Source organism: Salarias fasciatus, chromosome 15 (genome assembly GCF_902148845.1).
Source record: "Salarias fasciatus chromosome 15, fSalaFa1.1, whole genome shotgun sequence".
NCBI classification, from domain to species: Eukaryota; Metazoa; Chordata; class Actinopteri; order Blenniiformes; family Blenniidae; genus Salarias; species Salarias fasciatus.
Window position 1 is genome coordinate 383,044 of NC_043759.1, and position 22,631 is coordinate 405,674.

Genomic DNA, 22,631 nt, shown 5'->3' on the forward strand with positions numbered 1-22,631 from the left:
CTCCTCCTCTTCCTCCTCCTCCTGCTCTTCCTCCTCCTCTCGCTCCTCCTCCTCCTCCTCCTCTCTGGGGGCCTCCTCAGCTTTAAAAGCCTATAATTGAGTGTCAGAGATCATCAGCTGCAGAGTAATCAGCTCCTCAGCTGTGGGTCCGACACGCTTCAGCTCACCGCTTGTTTCTCGTCTCACTGCAGCTCAACAACAGCGAGGAGGAAGAGGAGGAGGAGGAGGAGGAGGAAGAGGAGGAGGAGGAAGAGGCGGAGGAGGAGGAGGAGGAGGAGGAGGAGGAAGAGGCGGAGGAGGAGCCATGCTGCCGGCGGCCCTGCAGGTCCTGGCCTTCATCCTGGCGCTGCTCGGCCTGCTGGGAGCGGCCGCCGCAACGCTGCTGCCGAACTGGCAGGTGAGCGCGGGGGCGTGGCCGGGGCCAGGGGCGTGGCCGGGGGCGGGGCCGCCGGTGTGGCGCATGCGGGGCCTGTGGATGGACTGCGTGTGGTTCGGCCCGGGCGCCTTCAGCTGCGGCGCCAAGCGCTCGCCGCTGTCGCTGCCGGCCCACCTGCAGACGGCGCGCGCCGCCACGGCGCTCAGCTGCCCGCTGGCGGCCGTCGGGCTCTGCCTGGCGGCGCTGGGGCTCAGGTGCACCCGCTGGGGTGGCGGTCGCCGCGCCAAGGCCCGGACGGCAGCGGCGGCGGGCGGCTGCTTCGCGCTGGCCGGCCTCCTCTGCCTGGTGGCGGCCTCCTGGTTCACCGTTGAGGTCGTCGCCGCCTTCCTGACCGCCGACCCGCCGGACGGCGGCAGGTTCGAGCCCGGCGGCGCCCTGGGCCTGACCTTCGTCTCCGCGGGCTTCCTGCTGGCCGCCGGCGTCATCTTCTGCATGTCCTGTCCCGGAAACGGGAGCGAGAGGCCGGAAAGGGCCCAGGCCCCTGTTGCCCCACCCCCGGCCCCTCCCCCAGCCCAGGCCCCTCCCCCAGCCCAGGCCCCTCCCTCGGCCCCAGCGGCGCCCAAAGCAAGGACAAATCGGAGCGTGAGGCTACAGACGGACGTAATGAGACCAGAGGGGGCGGGGCCACAGGGGGCGGGGCCACAACTGATGGGGCGCCAAGAGCTGAGAGACAACTACAGTCTTCGGGAATACGTCTGACCACCGCCGCCCAATGCTGCCCGCCACAGCTGACCTCCACCTCTCACCACTCAATGATGCCCTCCATCGCCCTCCGTCCCCAACTGTCCAATGACCCCACCAACCGCTCAATGACCCCACCAGCCACCCAATGACCCCACCAACCACCCAATGACCCCACCAACCACCCAATGACCCCACCAGCCGCCCAATGACCCCACCAACCACCCAATGACCCCACCAACCACCCAATGACCCCACCAACCGCTCAATGACCCCACCAACCACCCAATGACCCCACCAACCACCCAATGACCCCACCAGCCACCCAATGACCCCACCAACCACCCAATGACCCCACCAACCACCCAATGACCCCACCAACTGCTCAATGACCCCACCAGCCACCCAATGACCCCACCAGCCGCCCAATGACCCCACCCAATGAACCTTTCTGACGCCTCCTGCTCAGAACCCAGAGAGTCAGGAGGATCATGAGGCCCCCCTTCCACCCCACTCAGACTGAAAGTCAACATCAGGCCAGCTTCTGTCCTCCTGTCCTCCCTGAACTGGCCTCAGGACACCTGCACTACCGTTTGACAGGTGAACCGCCCCGGTCCAAATCCCCACCTGCCGCGTCTCCAACCGCCTCCAACCGCCTCCAACCGCCTTCACCCGCCACCTTGATGGAGCAGCGAGGAATCAGGAAGGACGGACAGAACACTCTGCAGAAACAGCAATAAAAAAACTGCCTGTAACCAAAACACACACACACACGCGCACGCACGCACGCACGCACGCACACACTCACACACACACAGAGTATTGAGCAGCTGTTCTGTCCTGAAAAAGAAACCTGTGAAGGACCAGAAGACACGAGGTTCTGGATCTGGACTGTCAGGATCTATGTTCACGCTCTGTTTACATCTTTGTTTCATTTCAAATAAAAGTTGGAAAGAAATCTTGTTGGTATGATTTTTCAGACATTCAGGTCCTCGCCCTGACTGAGACATGGATCCGCCCAGAAAACTCAGCTACACAGCCGCACTCTCTGCGTCCGCTACGTTAAGCCACGCCCCTCGCTCTGCTGGCCGAGGAGGCGGTGCTACGTTAAGCCACGCCCCTCGCTCTGCTGGCCTAGGAGGTGGTGCTACGTTAAGCCACGCCCCTCGCTCTGCTGGCCGAGGAGGCGGTGCTACGTTAAGCCACGCCCCTCGCTCTGCTGGCCGAGGAGGCGGTGCTACGTTAAGCCACGCCCCTCGCTCTACCGGCCCAGGAGGCGGTGCTACGTTAAGCCACGCCCCTCGCTCTGCTGGCCGAGGAGGCGGTGCTACGTTAAGCCACGCCCCTCGCTCTACCGGCCCAGGAGGCGGTGCTACGTTAAGCCACGCCCCTCGCTCTGCTGGCCGAGGAGGCGGTGCTGGCATTCTCATTTCGGACAACTGGTCCATCTCACTGCGCCCGTCGAACAACAACACAACGTTTGAATATCACGCTCTAACGGTCACTACTCCCATCAAAGCATGTTCTGGTTGTGTACCGCCCACCAGGGGGCGTTCTGGACGGCTTTGTCTCTGAAATGGACATGTTACTCTCTGACATCCCTGATGATGTCACACCACTGGTTGTCATGGAGACATGAACATTCACGTTAGGCTCAGGACTTTCTGGCACTGATGGCTTCCTTTGCTCGGGTACGGGCTCCGCCCCCCCCCCCCCACAAAGCTGGCAAAATCCTGGACCTGGTGCTGACTCGTAACTGCTCCACAGCAGAGGTGACGGTTACTCCACTACACCTATCTGACCATCTCTTGGTAAACTTTGCGGCTGCCTTTCTGCCATTGCAGACCCCGACACAGATGGTCTCCTTCCAGAACCCTGAAGTCCCTCACAGCAGCTCAGCTCTGTCCTGCCGGACTACTCTCACTTCTCATCACTTCCTGTTAACGAGGCTACAGAAACACTCTGGTCCTCTCTGGTCCTCTTTGGACAAACTCTGCCCCCGGGTGTCGAACCCATCCAAGAAAAAACGGTCCATGGCTCTCAGAAGTTCTGAGAGAACAAAGAGCTGGACTCAGGGCAGCAGAAAGAAAGTGGCGTAAATCCCACGAGCTGCTGATTGGTCCTCATACAAACAGAAACTTGCTTCCTTTACCTCCCGCCTGCAGTCCGCAAAGAAAGCTTTTTATCAGAACCGGATCTGTGCAGCTTCTGATTCCAGAAAACTGTTTATGGCGTTCAACTCCCTGCTTCCTCCTCCAGCTGCTCAGCCGTCCACTGAGCTGATCCTGACATGTTCGCCTCCTTTTCCATTGAAAAGGTGGCTGCAGTCAGAACCAGTTCTCTGAGCCGGACCGGCCCAGTCAGCTCAAACCCACCACTGCTCCTTCTCTCTGCTCGTTTGCTCCTCTGAGTGAGGATGAGGTCTCCAGACTTCTTCTGAGCCCTAAACCTACAACATGTCCTCTGGATCCAACACCCACCAGCATTCTGCAGACCATCTTGCCCATAATCAAACCTGCAGTCACGCACATTGTCAATTCCTCCCTGGAAACCGGCATTTTTCCTGTTACTTTTAAACAAGCTCGCGTCCCCCACTGCTAAAAAAGCCTCATCTCAACCCAGCCCAGGTTGAAAACTACAGGCCAGTCTCACTTCTACCATTCCTGCCAAATACTGGAGGCTCAGTATTTAACCAAGACTCTGAACACCTGTAGAACCAGAACCTGCTGGACCCTTTTCAGTCAGGCTTCAGATGAGACCACTCCACCGAGACTGCACTCCTGTCAGTCCCAGAGTCTCTGGTCCGTCCTCTGTCCTCCTGCTGCTGGACAGTCCTCTGTCCTCCTGCTGCTGGTCAGTCCTCTGTCCTCCTGCTGCTGGACAGTCCTCTGTCCTCCTGCTGCTGGACAGTCCTCTGTCCTCCTGCTGCTGGACAGTCCTCTGTCCTCCTGCTGCTGGTCAGTCCTCTGTCCTCCTGCTGCTGGACAGTCCTCTGTCCTCCTGCTGCTGGTCCGTCCTCTGTCCTCCTGCTGCTGGACAGTCCTCTGTCCTCCTGCTGCTGGACTTGTCTGCTGCCTTTGACACCGTGAACCATCAAATCCTCCTCTCCACTCTCTGACCTCGGCATCTCAGGTTCCGTCCTGTTGTGGTTCAAGTCCACCTCACAGGCAGATCTTTCAGAGTGTCATGGTGAGGGAGGTGTCCAAGTCACATGGCCCATCAACAGGGGTCCCTCAGGGGTCGGTGCTTGGCCCCTTACTCTTCTCTCTGTACACCACCTCACCTGGTGCAGTGATTCGCTCCCATGGCTTCTCCTACCACTGTATGCTGACGACACTCAGCTCTTCCTCTCTTTTCCACCTGATGACACCACAGTCTCAGCTGGATATCAGCATGTCTGGCTGATATCTCCACCTGGATGAAGGAACGCCACCTTCAGCTAAATCTGTCTAAGACTGAACTCATGGTCTGTCCAGCTTGTCCATCTGTCCAGCCTCAGATCAGTGTCCAACTTCACTCCAGCCTCTTTGTGCCACTAACTCAACCAGAAACCTGGGTGTCATGATGGATGACCTGCTGACCTTTAAGGTTCACGTGGCCTCAGTTTCTGGGTCTTGTCGTTATGCCCTCTACAACATCAGGAAGATCAGACCCTTCCTGACCCAACAGGCCACACAGCTTCTGGTCCAGGCTCTCGTGGTGTCACGCATTGACTACTGCAACTCTCTTCTGGCGGGTCTCCCTGCAGGTCCAGTCAAACCTCTACAGATGATCCAGAATGCAGCAGGTCTGGTCTTCAACCAGCCCACAGAGCTCAGGTCCTCCCCTGTTCATCTCCCTTCACTGGCTTCCAGTTGCAGCCAGGATCAAATTCAAATCTCTCCTCCTGGCTTACAAAACGCTTACAAGAACGGCTCCGGCCGACCTGGACTCCCTGATCCAGGTCTACTCTCCTTCACGCCCTCTTCGCTCTGCATGTGAGAGACGTCTGGAGCTTCCAGCCCAGCTCGGCTCTAAACCTCCAGCCAGACTCTTCTCCTCTGTTGTTCCCAAATGGTGGAACGAACTCCCAGACTGTGGTTCTACCAAGTCCCTTTCTACTTTCAAGAGACAATTGAAGACTCAATTATTCAGAGAACACCTAGGGTCTTAATCCGACCCCATCTTTGGGGAACAATAGGTCAGGTGGTCCACTCATTCTGCAATTCTACAATTTCATTCAGCAGACGCTTTTGTCCAAAGCGACGTACAACACAAGCAAGAATACAGACATAAGAAAGAAAGAAACCATCAGTAAATGCTTCAACTGCTTCAAGTGCGATTGGTCGAGGGAGCTGCCATCAAGTTGCAGAAGAGGAGCCACTACCCCCCCCCTCTTTTTTTTTTTTTTTTTTTTTTTTCCCTAGGGTCTAAAACCCAGCACTTACTGTATGTACCACTGACTAAGTTCACACAAAAACAAAAAAAAAACAAAAAAAGAGGGGGGGGGTAGTGGCTCCTCTTCTGCAACTTGATGGCAGCTCCCTCGACCAATCGCACTTGAAGCAGTTGAAGCATTTACTGATGGTTTCTTTCTTTCTTATGTCTGTATTCTTGCTTGTGTTGGACGTCGCTTTGGACAAAAGCGTCTGCTGAATGAAACTGTAGAATTGCAGAATGAGTGATCAGGACGTTCTAGCATGTTCCACAGATCAAGAACCACTGAGGCCCCTGCTCGCCTGAGCTGACCTGGACCTGGACCAGGACCTGGACTGGGACCAGAAGACAACCTTCAAAGCCATTTGAATGAGTTTGATTTTCAGTTGTTCCAAAGACTGTCGGGGGCCATGGGGGTGTCAGGCTGTGTGTGTGTGTGTGTGTGTGTGTGTGTGTGTGTGTGTGTGTGCGCTGGGGCCCCACAGGGGCGTCAAAGCATAAAGAGCTAATGATGTTATTTACTTTCCCATTATCGTCTCAGCATGGCTGAATGAACACGCCTCCCCCAGCATCCCCCGCCCTCTACGACCCCCCCCCCCCCTCACACACACACACACACACACACACCCCACCCATCCACCCACACACTCTCTCTCTCTCTCTCCTCCTCCTCCGACTGAACTGTCAATCACTCTCAGGAAAAACGCTTCTCAATGCAGACAGAAACAGATGAATCAACAACACAAACACAAACACACAAACACACACACACACACACACACACACACACACACACATTGGACAACACAGTCTGGGGATGTTATGTCTGAACTTTGTCTGAACTTCTGTTGGTTTGTAAGTTCAGTCATGTCAAGCAGACCAGACTTCCTGTTTCACTTCTCCTTCCTTATCTCACACACACACACACACACACACACACACACACACACACACACACACACACACACACACACAGACTCAGGAGGCCTTCCCGGTTGTTCGGCTTTCGCTCGTTTGCAGCTTCAGAATTGTTTTCTCTCATTCAGAATGACGGAGTGGAGCGAGGTGATCGATGACTGATCAGAGATCTGAGAATGTAGATCTGTGACTCTGGAGTCGGCTTCTGTTGCCTGAAGCTCCGTCCAGGTGGAGCTGAGAACGCTGTTGCAGGGTGAACTCTGTGTGTTCGTCTGAGTGAAAGCCACATGAGGCAGACCACATCAGCGAGCGTGCACGTCGCCCCCCCTCCACCCCTCACCCCTCCACCTGTCTGCAGAACACGTGATTTCCCTGAAGCCCATATCAGAGCGAGCCTCCGCCCATGACGCCCCCGCCCAGTCCGGTCTGAGCTGTGAAGAGGTTTGGACGACAGACGGAAGGACAGAGAACGGGAAGACGGTCCAGCAGGTGAGAACCTTAGAGAACCACTGACAGCTGCTTCCATTCACTTCATCCTTCAGATGAACATGTAGACCCGGACTGAACTGGTTCTGCCTGAAAACACTCACAGAACCACAGTTCCTCGATGTTCTTGTTTGCTGTTTTTCAGGTCAGGATCGAAGATGAGTTCCCCTCCAGAAATCCTCCTGGGAACTCTGGAGAACCTGAGGGATGAAGACTTCAAAAGGTTCAAGTGGTATTTGAGTCAGAACGGCGTCCTTGAAGGCGTGAAGCCAGTCAGCAAGAGCAGCCTGGAGTCGTCGGACCGGACCGACACGGTGGACAGGATGCTGCAGTGCTACAGCACTCGCGCTCTGTCCGTCACCAGAACGGTTCTCACCAAGATGAACATGACGGGTCTGCTGGACAACATCCCAGAATCCACCTGGGCTCCTCAAGGTGAGTCCTGGTGCCTTAAAGACCACAAAGAAGTCTGAATCTGCTCCAGCAAATGGAAGCGTCAACGCTGAGCAGGAGCCTTGCAGAAAAACATCGACACTGTGTGTTGATTAAAAAAATAAAACGGGACCCTACTTCCTGGTTCCTTTATCAGATCCATACTTACTGGTGTCTGTACCCCATCACGACTTCCTTCTTCCTGTAACCCATCCCTACTTCCTGGTTCCTGTAGTCCATCACTACTTCCTGGATCCTGTACCCCATCCCTACTTCCTGGTTATTGTAACCTTTCACTACTTCCTCATTGCTTTAACCCATGTCTACATTCTAGTTCCTGTAGCGCGTCCCTACTTTCTGGTTCCTGTAGCCCATTACTACTTCCTGGTTCCTGCACCCTTTCACTATTTCCTGCATCCTGTAGCCCCTCAACACTTCCTTGTCCCTGTAAACTGTCACTACTTCCTGCTTCCTTGAATCCATCACTACTTCCTGGTTCCTTCAGGCAATCACTACTTCGTGGTTCTTGTAGCCCATTACTCCTTCCTGGTTACTGTAACCCATCACTACTTCCTGCTTCCTGTTACCTGTCTCTAACAACACATTGTGTCTCTATTGCAACAACACATCATCAGCAGGGTAAAACTAACCTGTCTCACGACGGTCTGAGATAGGTATGATAGGAAGAGCCGACATCGAAGGATCAAAAAGCGACGTCGCTATGAACGCTGGGCCGCCACAAGCCAGTTCTCCCTGTGGTAACTTTTCTGACACCTCCTGCTTAAAACCCAAAAAGTCAGAAGGATCGTGAGGCCCCACTTTTACGGTCTGTACTCATACTGAAAATCAAGATCAAGCGAGCTTTTGCCCTTCTGCTCTAATTAATTAATTAATTACTTCCTGCTTCCTGTTACCTGTCTCTACTTCCTGCTTCCTGTCACCCATCCCTAGTTCCGAGAAGGGTCCAGCTGCAGACCACAGGCCCCACAAAACACGCCCCTACAAAACATGCCCATGGCGGCAAGTATAGCGGAAGTGAAGACGTGAAGGAATCATGTTATCATCCCTAACCCTAACCGTCACAGTGGGCGTGTTCTGTAGCGTTACATGGGTCTGCGGTCTGCAGCTGGATATACTTCCTAGTTCCTTGTTCCTGCAATCCGTTACTATTTCCTTTAGATAGTCTGGTTCCTTTAGATAGTCATGACATCCTGGTTCTTGTAGCCTGTCCCTACTTCCTGCTTCCTGAAGTCTATCTCTACTTCGTACTGTTTGTCGTTCGTCTCTATTTCCTGGTTTCTGTAGCCCGTCCCTACTCCTTTATGCCTTTCGGCCCTCACTAGATCCTGGTTCTTGTAGCCCGTCTCTACTTCCTGGTACCTATAGCCCACCCCTACTTCCTGGTTCTGTTCGCCTATCACTTCATCCTGGTTCTTGTAGCCTGTCTCTACTTCTTGGTTCCTATAGCCCGTCTCTGATACCATTGTCTCTGTCTTGTGTTTACCAGTCAGCCTGTGCAGTGAGTGAGACATGTGAGTAGGGCATGATCCGCCCACCAGCCAAAAATCATCACCCCCTCCCCTCTCCCTCCCTCCTCCCTGCTCTCAAGGCAGCTGATGTGAGGCCAAATGCTGACACTTGCGCTTCATTCAGCCTAATTGTAGTAAATCACCACTTCATATTCTCAGCAACAGTAACGGCGGTGCAACAATGGGAAAAGTAATTTATTACATTATTCGTTACTGAAAAAATTAATGCCGCAACTAACGCTGTTATACTCTAACGCTGTTATTACCAACACTGGTCACTATATCCTGGTTTCTGTAGCCTGCCCCAATTTCCTAGTTCCTGTAGCCCATCCCTACATCCTGGTTGATGTAACCCATCACTACTTCCTGCTTCCTGTAGTCCATCACTACTTCATACTTTTTGTCGTCCATCCCTACTTTCTGGTTTTTGTAGCCCATCCCTGCTTCCTGGTTCCTTTCGCCCATCACTACATCCTGGTTCTTGTAGCCCGTCCCTACTTCCTGTTTCCTGTTGCCCATCCCAACTTCTTGCTTGAATGAACCTGTCCCTACTTCCTGGTTGATGTAACTTGTCCCTACTTCCTGCTTCTTGTGGCCCATCACTACTTTCTGTTTCCAAATTCTTTTCAGCAACAACTTCCGCCAAAATAAGGAAACAACCTTGTTAACCCAGCTAATAATAATGCTGGGGAGATTACATATCCACAAAATGAAACCAGACTGGAACCACTTTCTAGAAGAACTAAAGCTTTACATGAAAAGCATTGCTAACATTGAAAACTCAGATGCTGTAAAGACAATGGCTTTAATGGAGAAGTTCTGCACCGATCTGATGGATCAGTAAATCCCTTGTTTGTTGTTTCCTTTGCTTATTGTTGTCATTCTATTTTATTATGAACGTTGTTATTTTTGTTTAATATTTTCTCACCTGGCATTAAAATTGGACACTCCTGAAGACTATAACGTGTGAATGGTGTGTGTCTGTCTAAATGTTTGATATTTGTTTTTACTGTTTGTATTCTATAATCTCAAAACAAACAAACAAACAAAAAAACTTTCTGCTTCCTGTGCCCGTCACTACTTCCTGCTGCCTGTAGCTCGTCACTGTTTCCTGGTTCCTGTAGTCCATCACTACTTCCTGCTACCTGTAGCTCGTCACTACTTTCTGGTTCCTGTAGTCCATCACTACCTCCTTGTTCCTGTATTCTCTCCCTACTTCCTGGTTCCTGTACCCCATCACTGCTCACTGGTTCCTGTAGCCCATCCCTTCTTCCTGCTTCCTGTAGTCTGTCACTACTTCCTGGTTCCTGTAGCCCTTCACTACTTCCTGGTTCCTGTAGCCCATCACTAACTTCCTTTTTCCTGATGCCATTACTCCTTCTTGATTCCTGTAACCCGCCACTCCTTCCTAGTTCTTGTAGCCCATCCCTATGTGATGATTCCTTTAGCCCCTCCCTACTTCCTGGTTCCTCTCACCCATCACTACTTACTGGTACCTGTAGCCCACTACTAATTCCTGGCTCCTGTAACCCCTCAGGACTTTTTGGTTGACATAACATGCCACTACTTTTTCCGTTGATACTGTAACTTTTCACTACTTCCTGGTTCCTGATCCTGGGGGAGGGGGGTAATGTTGTGGAATTCAACTTATTGCACCTTTAATGTATTTTTGTCACTTAATTCCTCAGAAATATTGAAGAGCTGTCAGGATACTCTCAAGTCCAACCTGAAGTTTCAGTCCGTGTCCGAAGGCATTGCTAAAATGGGCAACTCAACCCCCCTGAACCAGATCTACACAGAGCTCCACATCACAGAGGGAGGGGCTGCCGAGGTCAACCAGGAACATGAGGTCCGACAGATTGAAGCAGCTTCCAGGACAGCAGACAGAGAAGGAACAAGCATCAGACTAGAAGACATCTTTAAAGCCTCACCTGGAAGATCTAAACCCATCAGAAGAGTGCTGACAAAGGGAGTGGCTGGCATTGGGAAAACGGTCCTGACTCAGAAGTTCACTCTGGACTGGGCTGAAGACAAAACCAACCAGGACGTCCACTTCACATTTCCATTCTCCTTCAGAGAGCTGAATGTGCTGAAGGGGAAGAAGTTCAGCTTGGTGGGACTTGTTCATCACTTCTTCACTGAAACCAAAAAAGCAGGAATCTGGAGCTTTGAAGACTTCCAGGTGGTCTTCATCTTGGACGGTCTGGATGAGTGTCGACTCCCTCTGGACTTCCAGCACACTGACTTCCTGACTGAAGTTACAGAGTGCAGCTCAGTGGATGTTCTGCTGACAAGCCTCATCAGGGGGAAACTGCTTCCCTCTGCTCGCCTCTGGATCACCACCCGACCTGCAGCAGCCAATCAGATCCCTGCTGACTGTGTGGACAGGGTGACAGAGGTCCGAGGGTTCACCGACCCCCAGAAGGAGGAGTACTTCAGGAGGAGGTTCAGAAAGGAGGAGCAGGCCAGCAGGATCATCTCCCACGTCCAGACCTCCAGGAGCCTCCACATCATGTGCCACATCCCGGTCTTCTGCTGGATCACGGCTACAGTTCTGGAGAAGGTGTTGAAGAGCAGAGAGGGAGGAGAGCTGCCCAAGACCCTGACCCAGATGTACATCCACCACCTGGTGGTCCAGGCCAAACTCAAGAAGGTCAAGTATGATGGAGGAGCTGCCACAGATCCACCCTGGAGTCCAGAGAGCAGGGAGATGATGGCGTCTCTGGGAAAACTGGCTTTTGAGGAGCTGCAGAAAGGAAACCTGATCTTCTATGAACCCGACCTGGCAGAGTGTGGCATCGATCTCACAGCAGCCTCACAGTACTCAGGAATGTTGACCCAGGTCTTCAGAGAGGAGAGTGGCCTGTACCAGGACAAGGTGTTCTGCTTCATCCATCTGAGCCTTCAGGAGTTTCTGGCTGCTCTTCATGTCCATCAGACCTTCATCAAGTCTGGAATCAACCTGCTGGAAGAACAACAGCAAACCTCCAGGAGGTCAAATATTTGGAAACCTCTCCACCTTCTCCATCAGAGAGCAGTGGACGAGGCCTTGAAGAGTCCAAATGGACACCTGGACTTGTTCCTCCGCTTCCTCCTGGGTCTTTCACTGCCAACCAATCAGAGTCTCCTTCGAGGTCTGCTGAAACAGACAGGAAGTAGCTCACAGACCAATAAGAAAACAGTCCAGTACATCAAGGAGAAGCTGAGTGGGGGTCTGTCTGCAGAGAGAAGCATCAATCTGTTCCACTGTCTGAATGAACTGAATGATGGTTCTCTGGTGGAGGAGATCCAACAGTCCCTGAGATCAGGACGTCTGTCCACAGATGGACTGTCTCCTGCTCAGTGGTCAGCTCTGGTCTTCATCTTACTGTCATCAGAAGAAGATCTGAAGGAGTTTGACCTGAAGAAGTACTCTGCTTCAGAGGAAGCTCTTCTCAAGCTGCTGCCAGTGGTCAAAGCCTCCAGCAAAGCTCTGTACGTGGTTTAAGAACAAATCTGTAGAACTGAGTCCAGGAGAAACATTGATCTGGTTTTCATTGTTGGTTCTTCTCCAGGCTGAGCAGCTGTGGTCTGTCAGAGAGAAGCTGTGGAGCTCTGTCCTCAGTCCTCAGCTCTCAGTCCTCCAATCTGACACATCTGGACCTGAGTAACAACCAGCTGCAGGACTCAGGAGTGAAGCTACTGTCTTCTGGACTGGAGAGTCCTCGCTGGAAACTGAACACTCTCAGGTCAGGATCTACACTCTCACTTTCCAACATCATCTGTAAATCGACTGTAGCATGCGGTGGTGTTTGATTCAGGGCCAGCAGTAACAGCAGGAAGCTCATTTGAAAGGCCCCGCCCCCTGGACCACTAGTAGAGACTCTGCTGTCAATCACTCTTCAAAGCCTGATTGGCTGACGATACTGTCACTATGCTCCCCCTGACCTGCCACCTTAAAGTGGTGGGGGAGTTTGAGCATAATCCCAGGAGCTATGTTGTCGGAGGCTTTATGCCCCTGGTAGGGTCTCCCATGGCAAACAGGTCCTGGGTGATAGGCCTGACTAAGGACAGGTCAAAAGCCCCTATGAAGAAGTTTAAATCCAGGACTGTGATGTTGCCCGGTATGGCGCAGCCAGGGCGCCAGCCTGGAGCCAGGCCTGGGGTTGGGGCTCGCAATCGAGCCCCTGGTGGCCACGCCTTTGCCCACGGGGTCCAAAAGGGACAACGTGGGCCCACCACCAACCGAAGGAACTGTAGGGGCCGGGTGCAATGTGGATTGGGTGACAGCCGACGGAAGGGTGCCCGGCGACCTGATCCTCCGATACAGAGACTAGCTCTAGGGACATGGAATGTCACTTCGTTGGGGGGAAGGAGCCTGACCTTGTTAGGGAGGGTGAGAGGTACCGGCTAGATATAGTCGGGTTCACCTCCACACACCGCCTGGGCTCTGGAACCCAACCTCTTGAGTAGGCCTGGACTCTCCACTTTTCTGGCGTTGCCCACGGTGAGAGGCGGCGGGCTGGAGTGGGTTTGCTTACAGCCCCACAGCTCAGCCGCCATGTGTTGGAGTTCACCCCAGTGAACGAGAGTGTCGCATCCCTGCACCTTTGGGTCAGGGACAGGTGCCTCACTGTTGTTTTGGCCTACGGGCCGAACAGCAGTGCAGAGTACCCGGCCTTGTAGTCCCTGGGAGGGATGCTGGACAGTGCTCCAACTGCGGACTCCATTGTTCTACTGGGGGACTTCAACGCTCACGTGGGCAGCGACAATGAGACCTGGAGGGGGGTGATTGGGACACACGGCCTCTTGGATCTGAACTCGAGAGGTGTTTTGTTATTGGACTTCTGTGCTAGCCACAATTTGTCCATAACAAACACCATGTTCGAGCACAGGGGTGTCCATCAGTGCACATGGCACCAGGACACTCTAGGTCGGAGGTCGATGATCAACTTCGTTGTCGTGTCATCTGATCTCCGGCTGCGTGTTTTGGACACTCGGGTGAAGAAAGGGGCAGAGCTGTCAACCGATCTCCACCTGGTGGTGAGTTGGATTCGCTGGCAGAGGAGGAAACCGGACAGACTTGGCAGACCCAAACGTGTTGTGAGGGTCTGCTGGGAACGTCTGGTGGAACCCTCTGTCAGCATGGTTTTCAACTCCCACCTCCGGGAGAGCTTCTTTCATATACCGAGGGAGGCTGGGGACATTGAGTGGACCATGTTCTCCACCTCCATTGTCAAAGCAGAAGCTCGGAGCTGTGGTCATAAGGTCTCCGGTGCCTGTCATGGCGGCAACCCCCGAACCCGGTGGTGGACACCGGAAGTAACGGCTGTCTTCATGCTGGAGTCCTACCGAGCCATGTTGGCTTATGGGACTCCAGAAGCAGCTGACTGGTACCGGCAGGCCAAGCGAACCGCAGCCCGAGTGGTTGTGGAGGCAAAAACTTGGGTCTGGGAGGAGTTCAGGAGGCCATGGAGAAGGACTACCGGTCAGCCTCAAAGAAATTCTGGCAAACCGTCCGGCACCTCAGGAGGGGAAAGCAGTTCTAGAACACCGTTTACAGTGGAGGAGGAGAGTTGCTGACCTCAACTGGGGATATCATAGGATGGTGGAAGGAATACTTCGAGGACCTCCTCAATCCCGTCGCCACGTCTTCCCTGGAGGAAACAGAGACTGAGGTCTCAGAGGTGGACTGAGGTCTCAGAGGTGGACTGAGGTCTCAGAGGTGAACTCGTCCATCACCCAAGCCGAAGTCACCGAGGTGGTCGGTGAGCTCCTTGGTGGCAAGGCACCAGGTGTCCAGGTGGACGAGATTCGGCCTGAGTACCTTAAGTCTCTCGATGTGCAGGGACTGTCTTGGTTGACACGTCTCTGCAACATCGCATGGCGGTCGAGGACGGTGCCTCTGGATTGACAGACCGGGGTGGTGGTCCCCCTTTTTAAAAAGGGGGACCGGAGGGTGTGCTTCAACTACAGGGGGATCACACTCCTCAGCCTCTCTGGGAAAGTCTATTCCAGGTACCGGAGAGGAGGATTCAACCGATAGTCGAACCTCGGATTCAGGAGGAACAATGCAGTTTTCATTCTGGTCCTGGAACCCTGGATCAACTTTAGACCCTCCATAGGGTGCTTGAGGGTTTGTGGGAGTTCGCCCGACCAGTTCACATGTGTTTTGTGGACTTGGAGAAGGTGTTCGTCCCTCGTGGTGCCTTGTAGAGGGTGCTTAGGAAATACGGAGTCCGGGGCCCCTTGTTAAGAGCCGTCCGGTCTCTGTATGACCAGAGAAGGAGTCTGTTCCGCATTGCCAGCAGTAAGTCGGACTTGTTCCCGATGCATGTTGGACTCCGGCAGGGCTGCCCTTTGTGACCGGTTCTGTGACCGGTTCTGTTCCGGAGAAGAGGTCAGAGACCACAGGATTTCATCTTTGCTTTTTGCAGATGATGTTGTCCTGTTGGCTTCATGGAGCCTGGACCACTATGCTCTGGGGCGGTTCGCAGCCGAGTGTGAAGCGACACGGATGAGGATCAGCACCTCCAAATCCGAGGCCATGGTCCCTGGTCCTGGATCAAGAAGGTGGTCTGTCCTCTCCAAGTCGGTGAGGAGACTCTGGTCGACGTGGAGAAGTTCAAGTATCTTGGGGTCTTGCTTACGAGTGGGGGACGGATGGAGGTGAGATTGACAGGCGGATCGGTGCAGCGTCTGCAGTGATGCGGTCATTGTATCGGTCCGTCGTGGTGAAGAAGGAGCTGAGCCGAAAGGCGAAGCTCTCGATTTACGGTCAATCTACGTGCCCACCTTCACCTGTGGTCATGAGCTTTGGGTCATGACCGAAAGGACAAGATCCCGGATACAAGCGGCTGAAATGAGCTTCCTCCGTAGGGGGGCTGGACTCCCTTAGAGACAGGGGGAGGAGCTCAGTCACCAGGGAGGAGCTCGGAGTAGAGCCGCTACTCCTCTACATCCAGAGGAGCAGCTGAGGAGGCTCAGCACCTCTTTAGGATGCCTCCTGGATGCCTCCCTGGGGAGGTGTTCCGGGCATGTTCCACCGGGAGGAGACCCCGGGGAAGACCCAGGACATGCTGGAGAGACTATGTCTCTCGGCTGGCCTGGGAACGCCTTGGGATCCTCCCGGAAGCGCTGGAGGAAGAGTCTGGGGACAGGAAGTCTGGGCGTCTCTGCTGAGACTGCTGCCCCCGCGACCCGGCCCCGGATAAGTGGTGGAAGATGGATGGATGGATGGATGGAAAGTTAAAGCCTGGAAAATTTCAGAGCTCTTGATAAAGAAGAGGTCGACATTTAATTCGGTCTTGTGCAACATTGTCCAACATATCGTCTTAATTTAAAAAAGTGCTATCGGTTGTTGGTTCTTCTCCAGGCTGAGCAGCTGTGGTCTGTCAGAGAGAAGCTGTGGAGCTCTGTCCTCAGTCCTCAGCTCTCAGTCCTCCAGTCTGACACATCTGGACATGAGTAACAACGACCTGCTGGACTCAGGAGTGAAGCTACTGTCTTCTGGACTGGAGAGTCTTCACTGTCAACTGGAAGCTCTCAGGTCAGGATCCAGCTGCTGCTTGATCATGTGGAGGATCTTCCTTCTTCCTGCTTGACTTGATGCCATGTTTGTGCCTCCAGTCTGTCAGGGTGTCTGGTCTCAGAGGAAGGCTGTGCTTCTCTGGTCTCAGCTGTGAGCTCCAAGTCCTCCCATCTGAGAGAGCTGGACCTGAGCTACAACCATCCAGGAGCCTCAGGAGTGGAGAAGCTGTTTGCTGCAGTGGAGGATACACAGTGCAGTCTGGACACTCTCAGGTATGAACACACACCAGGAGCAGTCCTGTTGTCCTGTGTGGTTTGGTGATTCTGGATGCCGCCTGGCTCCCATGCCGACTTTAGATTTCAAAACCATCAATCCAATCAATCAATCAATTTATTTTTGTATAGCCCAGTATCACAACAACAGTTCCCTCAGAGGGCTTCAAGATGTTACATTGGTCGGTAAAAATAAAAACAGTGAATACGCATAATGGTAATATGTCAATATTTACAGTAGCGAGACAAAACGAAGCAACCACCGCCTTCGACCCTCACATCCGGCAAGAAAAAACTCCAAAAACCCAGTGGGAAAAGAAGAGATCTTGGGGAGAACCACAGTATGGAGGGATCCCTCTCCCAGGGACGGACAGCTTTGGCAACAGCTAGCATGAGACAATAAGAAGTAAAGCCTAGGACAATGTTGAGGACAGTCCGTTGGACGGTCCAGCACAAGAACCACGGATCCCAGCAGTAGAACCGAAACCAGTCCACGGGCAGGACCGACAGGAGTGTCCTCCCGGTCCGGACGGAGCTTGTTCGTAGGCCCTCGTAATAGTGGAGTCAGCAACTGAAACTGGAGAAGACTCCCCCTTGAAGGGGAGGGACAACAGTTGAAAAGCAATGAACGGACTAAACATTCAGACATTAGAGGACAGGGCTCAGTGCACCGTACTTCCCACAGCATTCTAGCTCCTAGGGCAGCTTTGTGGATACTTTACTGTTTAAACTAGTATTTAGTTAGTATAGTTTAGTTTAGTTTAATTTAGTTTGGTTTAGTTTAATTTTGTTTAGTGTAGTTTGGTTTGGTTTAGTTTAGTGTAGTTTGGTTTGGTTTATTTTAGTTTAGTTTGGTTTAGTTTGGTTAGTTTGGTTTAGAACAAAGCCCGTTCAGTGGTTACACTAGCTAGCTGGCGGCTAGGCTACCGGCGACAGCCACATGACTGCCAGAAGGTGTCATGTTTGAGAGAAAAGCCCTCTGACTGCCCGTCTTCCTGCAGGGTGGAGCCGGATGGAATGCGGTGGTTAAAACCTGGTCTCAGGAAGTGTAAGTTTGACTGGTCGTTGTCCGTCTGTCTTTCAGTCAAAGATCTTGATTCATTCAAACATTACTGACAGGAAGTGAAACTTTCTCTGTATGTCAGGAAGTCCAGAGAGAAGGAATGCAGATCAGGACTCTTCTTTCTCTCTGTCAGATTTCTCGAAACTTCAGCTGGACATGAACTCCATGAGCAGGGAGCTTGAAGCGTCCCTCAGCGATGGGAAGGTGACCCACGTGGAGCAGAAGCAGCTGTATCCGGATCACCCGGACCGATTCCAGGACTCGGGCTGCCCCCAGCTGCTGTGTGAGGAAGTCCTGAGCGGGCGGAGCTACTGGGAGGTGGAGTGGGCTGGAGGTGCCTGTGTGTCGGTGAGCTACAGGGGGATTGGGCGGAGGGGGGACAGGAAGGACTGCGTGTTTGGATGGAACCGTCAGTCCTGGAGCCTGAACTGCTCCAATGAAGGTTACTCCGTCTGCCACGACAACAGAGTGACCTCCGTCTCCTCCTCCTCCTCCTCCTCCTCTGGTAGAGTAGGAGTGTATGTGGATTTTTCTGCTGGCTCTCTGTCCTTCTTCAGAGTCTCCTCTGACTCTCTGATCCACCTCTACACCTTCAACACCACCTTCACCAAACCCCTGACTGCTGGATTTGGACTCTGGTCCTTTGGGCACTCAGTGAGACTGTGCCCTCTGTAGGATGGAAGGTCTCTGTCTATGTCTCTGAGGGGACCACCCCGCCCGTACCCCCTACCCCCGCAGCCTGTAACCACCCACGTACCCCTGTACCCCACCCCCACCCCTGTACGCACCCCTGTACACCACCGTACGTCTCAGTCTTTATCCAAAACTTGACCCAGACATTATTGATGGAGAGGACAGAATGTTTAAAGGGATGTTTATTCAAGAACAGGAGACAATTGTTTTAATCATTTTATAGTAAGCTAGAAAATTATAGAAAAATGTTACTTTGTGCCTGCCAGCTGCTGCCCACTGCTGTGTGTGTGTGTGTGTGTGTGTGTGTGTGTGTGTGTGTGTGTGTGTGTGTTTGTATAACTCCTCCATATCCACTATGACCTCTGAGCTGAGAGCAGCCATGACAGTCTGCAGCTGCTCTGTTGCCATGGAAACCAGCTCCACTCAGCAGCCAGGACAGTGATTCAGCAGTTTTTCATGCAGTGGGCATGGTTGAAGAAATGGCGTTCGACAACCGAGAGGCGAAATTGATTTTTTTTTTTTTTTTTTTTTTTTTTGCACTATGTGAGTCACAAGCCTTTCATGGATTTATCCTGAAAATTTCATGTCTGCAGGATCATCCATTCAGCCTCAGCGAGTGTGTGAACATGAGTGAAGTTTTGGATTCAGGCGATAAAATCTCTCTCCAAAATGCATTGAAGCGGATGGGAGAAAATCCTGCACTCTCCTCAAACAAATGCATCTGCAGAGAGAACCGTTTGAGATGGAGAGGAAATGAATGCATTGCGAGAATCACAAGGAAACTACCTACGTTTTGATATATTATTTGTTAAGACTGATCCAGGAATGTGGCTGTGGGGATGAGAGAAAAAACTTTTTAAGTGTCTCTCACTCTAACTGCCACTCTATTACTCTGGCCTCTCCAATACACACCCATTATAAACGCCAGAAATGGCTGAAATTCTCACCATACTTTAAAGCTCACAGTTTAAATTTGGTTGAACTTATTAAAATGAGCTTTTCACATCTAGATAGAGGACCAAAATGCCTACATTTTGATATTTTAATGACATCTCTGTGTGAAAGTATGGCGACTCACCGTGGAGTTGCTTGGGGATGATTTTTGTGTTTTTTGGAATACATGAATCCCATGTATTCTCATCTGGAATACATGGGAAAAAACTTCCTGGTTTTTGTCAATTGTCTCATAATTCTTTCGCTGAAATGCTGAGAAAAGTCACAGAAGACCATTCCTGGAATTTTCCACACGTTTTGATGTGCATTTTGTGCTGCTGTCCCAAACGATGCCAGGCTAGTTATCCGGCAGAGTTTTGGCATCAGAAGAATAATAAAATGTAAACCCTGAACGAGGCCCGGCTGGCGCCTCGCCAGAGGCAGGCACAAAGAATAAATGACCAAATTCTCATAAATTTCTATCAAGTTGCACCTTGAACAAAATGCAGGTTTCTTCCCTTCAGATCCGACTGTGATCAGTGTGTGTTGGCATGAAGGGGGCGGAGTCTGCGGCGCCGGCTGGAGTTAGCGCCATGCTAACGTTTCACAGGATCGTCAGGTCGACACGTCCTGATTCTGAGGACGGACTGAGGACTGTCCAGCTCCTCCGCTCGCTAGCTAGCTGCCGGTTAGCATTCCTCTACCAGTCAGCTGATTGAACAGCTGTGTGGCTCTCTGGCGCCTCCCGCTGGAGGGTTTCATGGTTTGTCTTTCTTTTGAGCTTCGCTTCACTGCAGATGGATTAAAGCACATTTCTTTGTTTGCTGCAGATTGAATAAAGGTTTTATAAAATCACAAAGTGGAACCTGTTTTTATTTAATGAACTGAAGAAGTCAGATTGTCATGAAAACAGAGTTTAAATATTTTCTATACAATTTTGTTTAAAATTAATTTATTCTTCGGCAGCTTTGTTCTCACGATCTTTGACATGTTGATGTAACAGTTCATCATAATCCTGTTTTCAGTGTGTGTGTCTGTGTGTGTGTGTGTAAGTGTGTGCGCGCGTGCGAGTGTGTGTTAGGGCGGAGGTTAAAGGTTAATCTCTTCGTCCAGCAGGTGGAGCTGCTTCTTCAATATACAGGTGAAGTCTGAAGCAGCTGCTGGGTTTAGACACACACACACACACACACACACACACACACACACACACACACACACACACACACACACACACACACACACGTTTGTACTTAGATCGTTGTGAGGACACTCATTGACATAATGCATTTCCTAGCCCCTTACCCTAACCATCAAAAATAAATGCCTAACCCTAACCTATGCCCTAAACCTAACCTAAACCCAACTGTAACCCTAAATCAAAAACCAAGTCTTAACCCTCTAAAAGGCCAAAAAAGGCCTTTTGAAAAGTGAGGACCGGCAAAAATGTCCTCACTCTGTTGGTGAAATACGAATGTTGGTCCTTACTTTTGGGCATGTACAAGAACACACACACACACACTTTTTTGAGCTTTATCTGAAGGTAATCCCACAACATGCTAGATATCAGTTGCTAATTGAAGATGAAATGGAAGCAGTCAGGCTGGACTCCAGCGCCAACATTAGCATTAAATTAGCAATGCTAGCATTAGCAATGCTAGCATTGCTAGCCTGTATCAGAGCTGTGGTGATGGAGATTCTTCTTGTCTGCATTATGGACCAATCACAGGTGGAGGCTTTCCTGGACACCAATCAGTACGATCAGTTGATGAAGTCTGGAGACTCAGGAACGTCGGTCAGGAACCGCTGTGAGGCTGCAGCACAGCTACACCACCCTCCACCCACAAACCTCCACCCTCCATCCAGAACCCTCCATCCTCAGCCCTTCATCCTCTATCCTCAAACCTCTACTCTCCACCCACAAATCCTCCACCCTCTATGCTCCACCCACAAATCCTCCACCCTCCATCCTCCACCCACAAACCCTCCATCCTCAACCCTTCATTCTCCATCCTCAAATCTCCACCCTCCATCGAGAAACCCTCCACCCTAAAACCTTCAAACCTCCATTGTCTTTTGCCCTCCATCTATCCTGTACCCTCCATCTATCATCCATCTATCCTCCACCCTCCATCTATCCTCCATCCTCCATCTATCCTCCATCCTCCATCTATACTGGATGGCTAGTAACTTTCTGCAGCTAAACTCTGATAAAACTGAATTTCTTATCTCTGCTCCTCCCAGTCTTGTGCCTCGGATCAAAGATGGTTTATGTCTCCATACCTCCATGATTAAACCCTCCGTTAAAATTCTAGGTGTCACTGTAGACCACGCTCTGACTCTGGATCAACATGTGAAAGTTCTGATCCGTTCTTGCTTTTTCCAGTTGAGGAACATAGCCAAACTGAGGCCCATTGTGTCTCAAGCTGAGATGGAGATCCTTATCCATGCGTTTGTATCATCACGCCTGGATTACTGCAACTCGCTGTTTACCTGTGTCAGCAAAACATCTTTGGATCGCCTGCAAGTGGTCCAAAACGCTGCTGCCAGACTGCTGACCAGGACTCCCAGGAGGTCCCACATAACTCCAATCTTATCTGCTCTTCACTGGCTCCCCATTAAGTCTCGAATACAATATAAATCCTTGTGGTTACATACAGAGCTCTGCACGGCCAGGCACCGCTCTACATCACAGATCTGTTACAGCCTTATGTTACCAGCAGGTCCCTGAGGTCCTCCGACCAGGGCCTGCTGGTAGTCCCTCGCTCAAGACTAAAAACTAAAGGTGACCGCGCGTTTGAGGTAGTGGCTCCCACTCTCTGGAACTCCCTCCCAGTTAATTTAAGATCAGCGGACACTGTCGACTCCTTTAAAAAGCAGCTCAAGACGCATCTCTACAGTCTGGCTTTTCTGTGATTCTGTTGTTTCTTTTCCCGTTTTGTGTTGTTTTTGTTCTGTTTTTTATCCTTTGTTGTTTATAATGTGTAAAGCACTTTGTGACTCAGTGATCTTGAAAGGTGCTATACAAATAAAGTTTATTATTATTATTATTATTATTATTATTATCCTCCATATATCCTCCACCCTCCATCTATCCTCCACCCTCCATCTATCCTCCATCCTCCATCTATCATCCATCTATCCTCCACCCTCCATCTATCCTCCATATATCCTCCACCCTCCATCTATCCTCCACCCTCCATCTATCCTCCATCTATCCTCCACCCTCCATCTATCATCCATCTATCCTCCATCCTCCATCCAT

At 51.7% G+C, this 22,631-nt stretch overlaps 2 protein-coding genes across 2 annotated transcripts; both read left to right on the forward strand.

Annotated features, from left to right (window-relative positions):
• Window positions 1-295: 295 nt before the first annotated feature.
• On the forward strand, window positions 296-1,135 carry LOC115402246 (claudin-20-like). Its single transcript, XM_030110760.1, has one exon. It carries the CDS (start codon window positions 305-307, stop codon window positions 1,133-1,135), a length of 831 nt encoding a protein of 276 aa, XP_029966620.1. The 5' UTR covers window positions 296-304.
• Window positions 1,136-6,817: 5,682 nt separating this feature from the next.
• LOC115401793 (NACHT, LRR and PYD domains-containing protein 3-like) lies at window positions 6,818-18,921 on the forward strand. Its single transcript, XM_030110120.1, has 8 exons — window positions 6,818-6,940; window positions 7,083-7,372; window positions 10,587-12,372; window positions 12,453-12,626; window positions 16,253-16,426; window positions 16,507-16,680; window positions 17,682-17,728; window positions 17,877-18,921. The coding sequence occupies exons 2-8, from the start codon at window positions 7,096-7,098 to the stop codon at window positions 18,416-18,418; spliced, it is 3,174 nt and encodes a 1,057-aa protein (XP_029965980.1). The 5' UTR covers window positions 6,818-6,940; window positions 7,083-7,095; the 3' UTR covers window positions 18,419-18,921.
• The last annotated feature ends 3,710 nt before the right edge of the window (window positions 18,922-22,631 follow it).

Excerpts from the sequence above, each read along its gene's own strand:
- LOC115402246 (XM_030110760.1), top strand. The coding sequence starts at position 305 with ATGCTGCCGGCGGCCCTGCAGGTCCTGGCCTTCATCCTGGCGCTGCTC.
- LOC115401793 (XM_030110120.1), top strand. The coding sequence starts at position 7,096 with ATGAGTTCCCCTCCAGAAATCCTCCTGGGAACTCTGGAGAACCTGAGG. Across the intron at positions 12,627-16,252 it reads TGGAAACTGAACACTCTCAG|GCTGAGCAGCTGTGGTCTGT; the intron begins GTCAGGATCTAC and ends GTTCTTCTCCAG. Across the intron at positions 16,681-17,681 it reads TGCAGTCTGGACACTCTCAG|GGTGGAGCCGGATGGAATGC; the intron begins GTATGAACACAC and ends GTCTTCCTGCAG.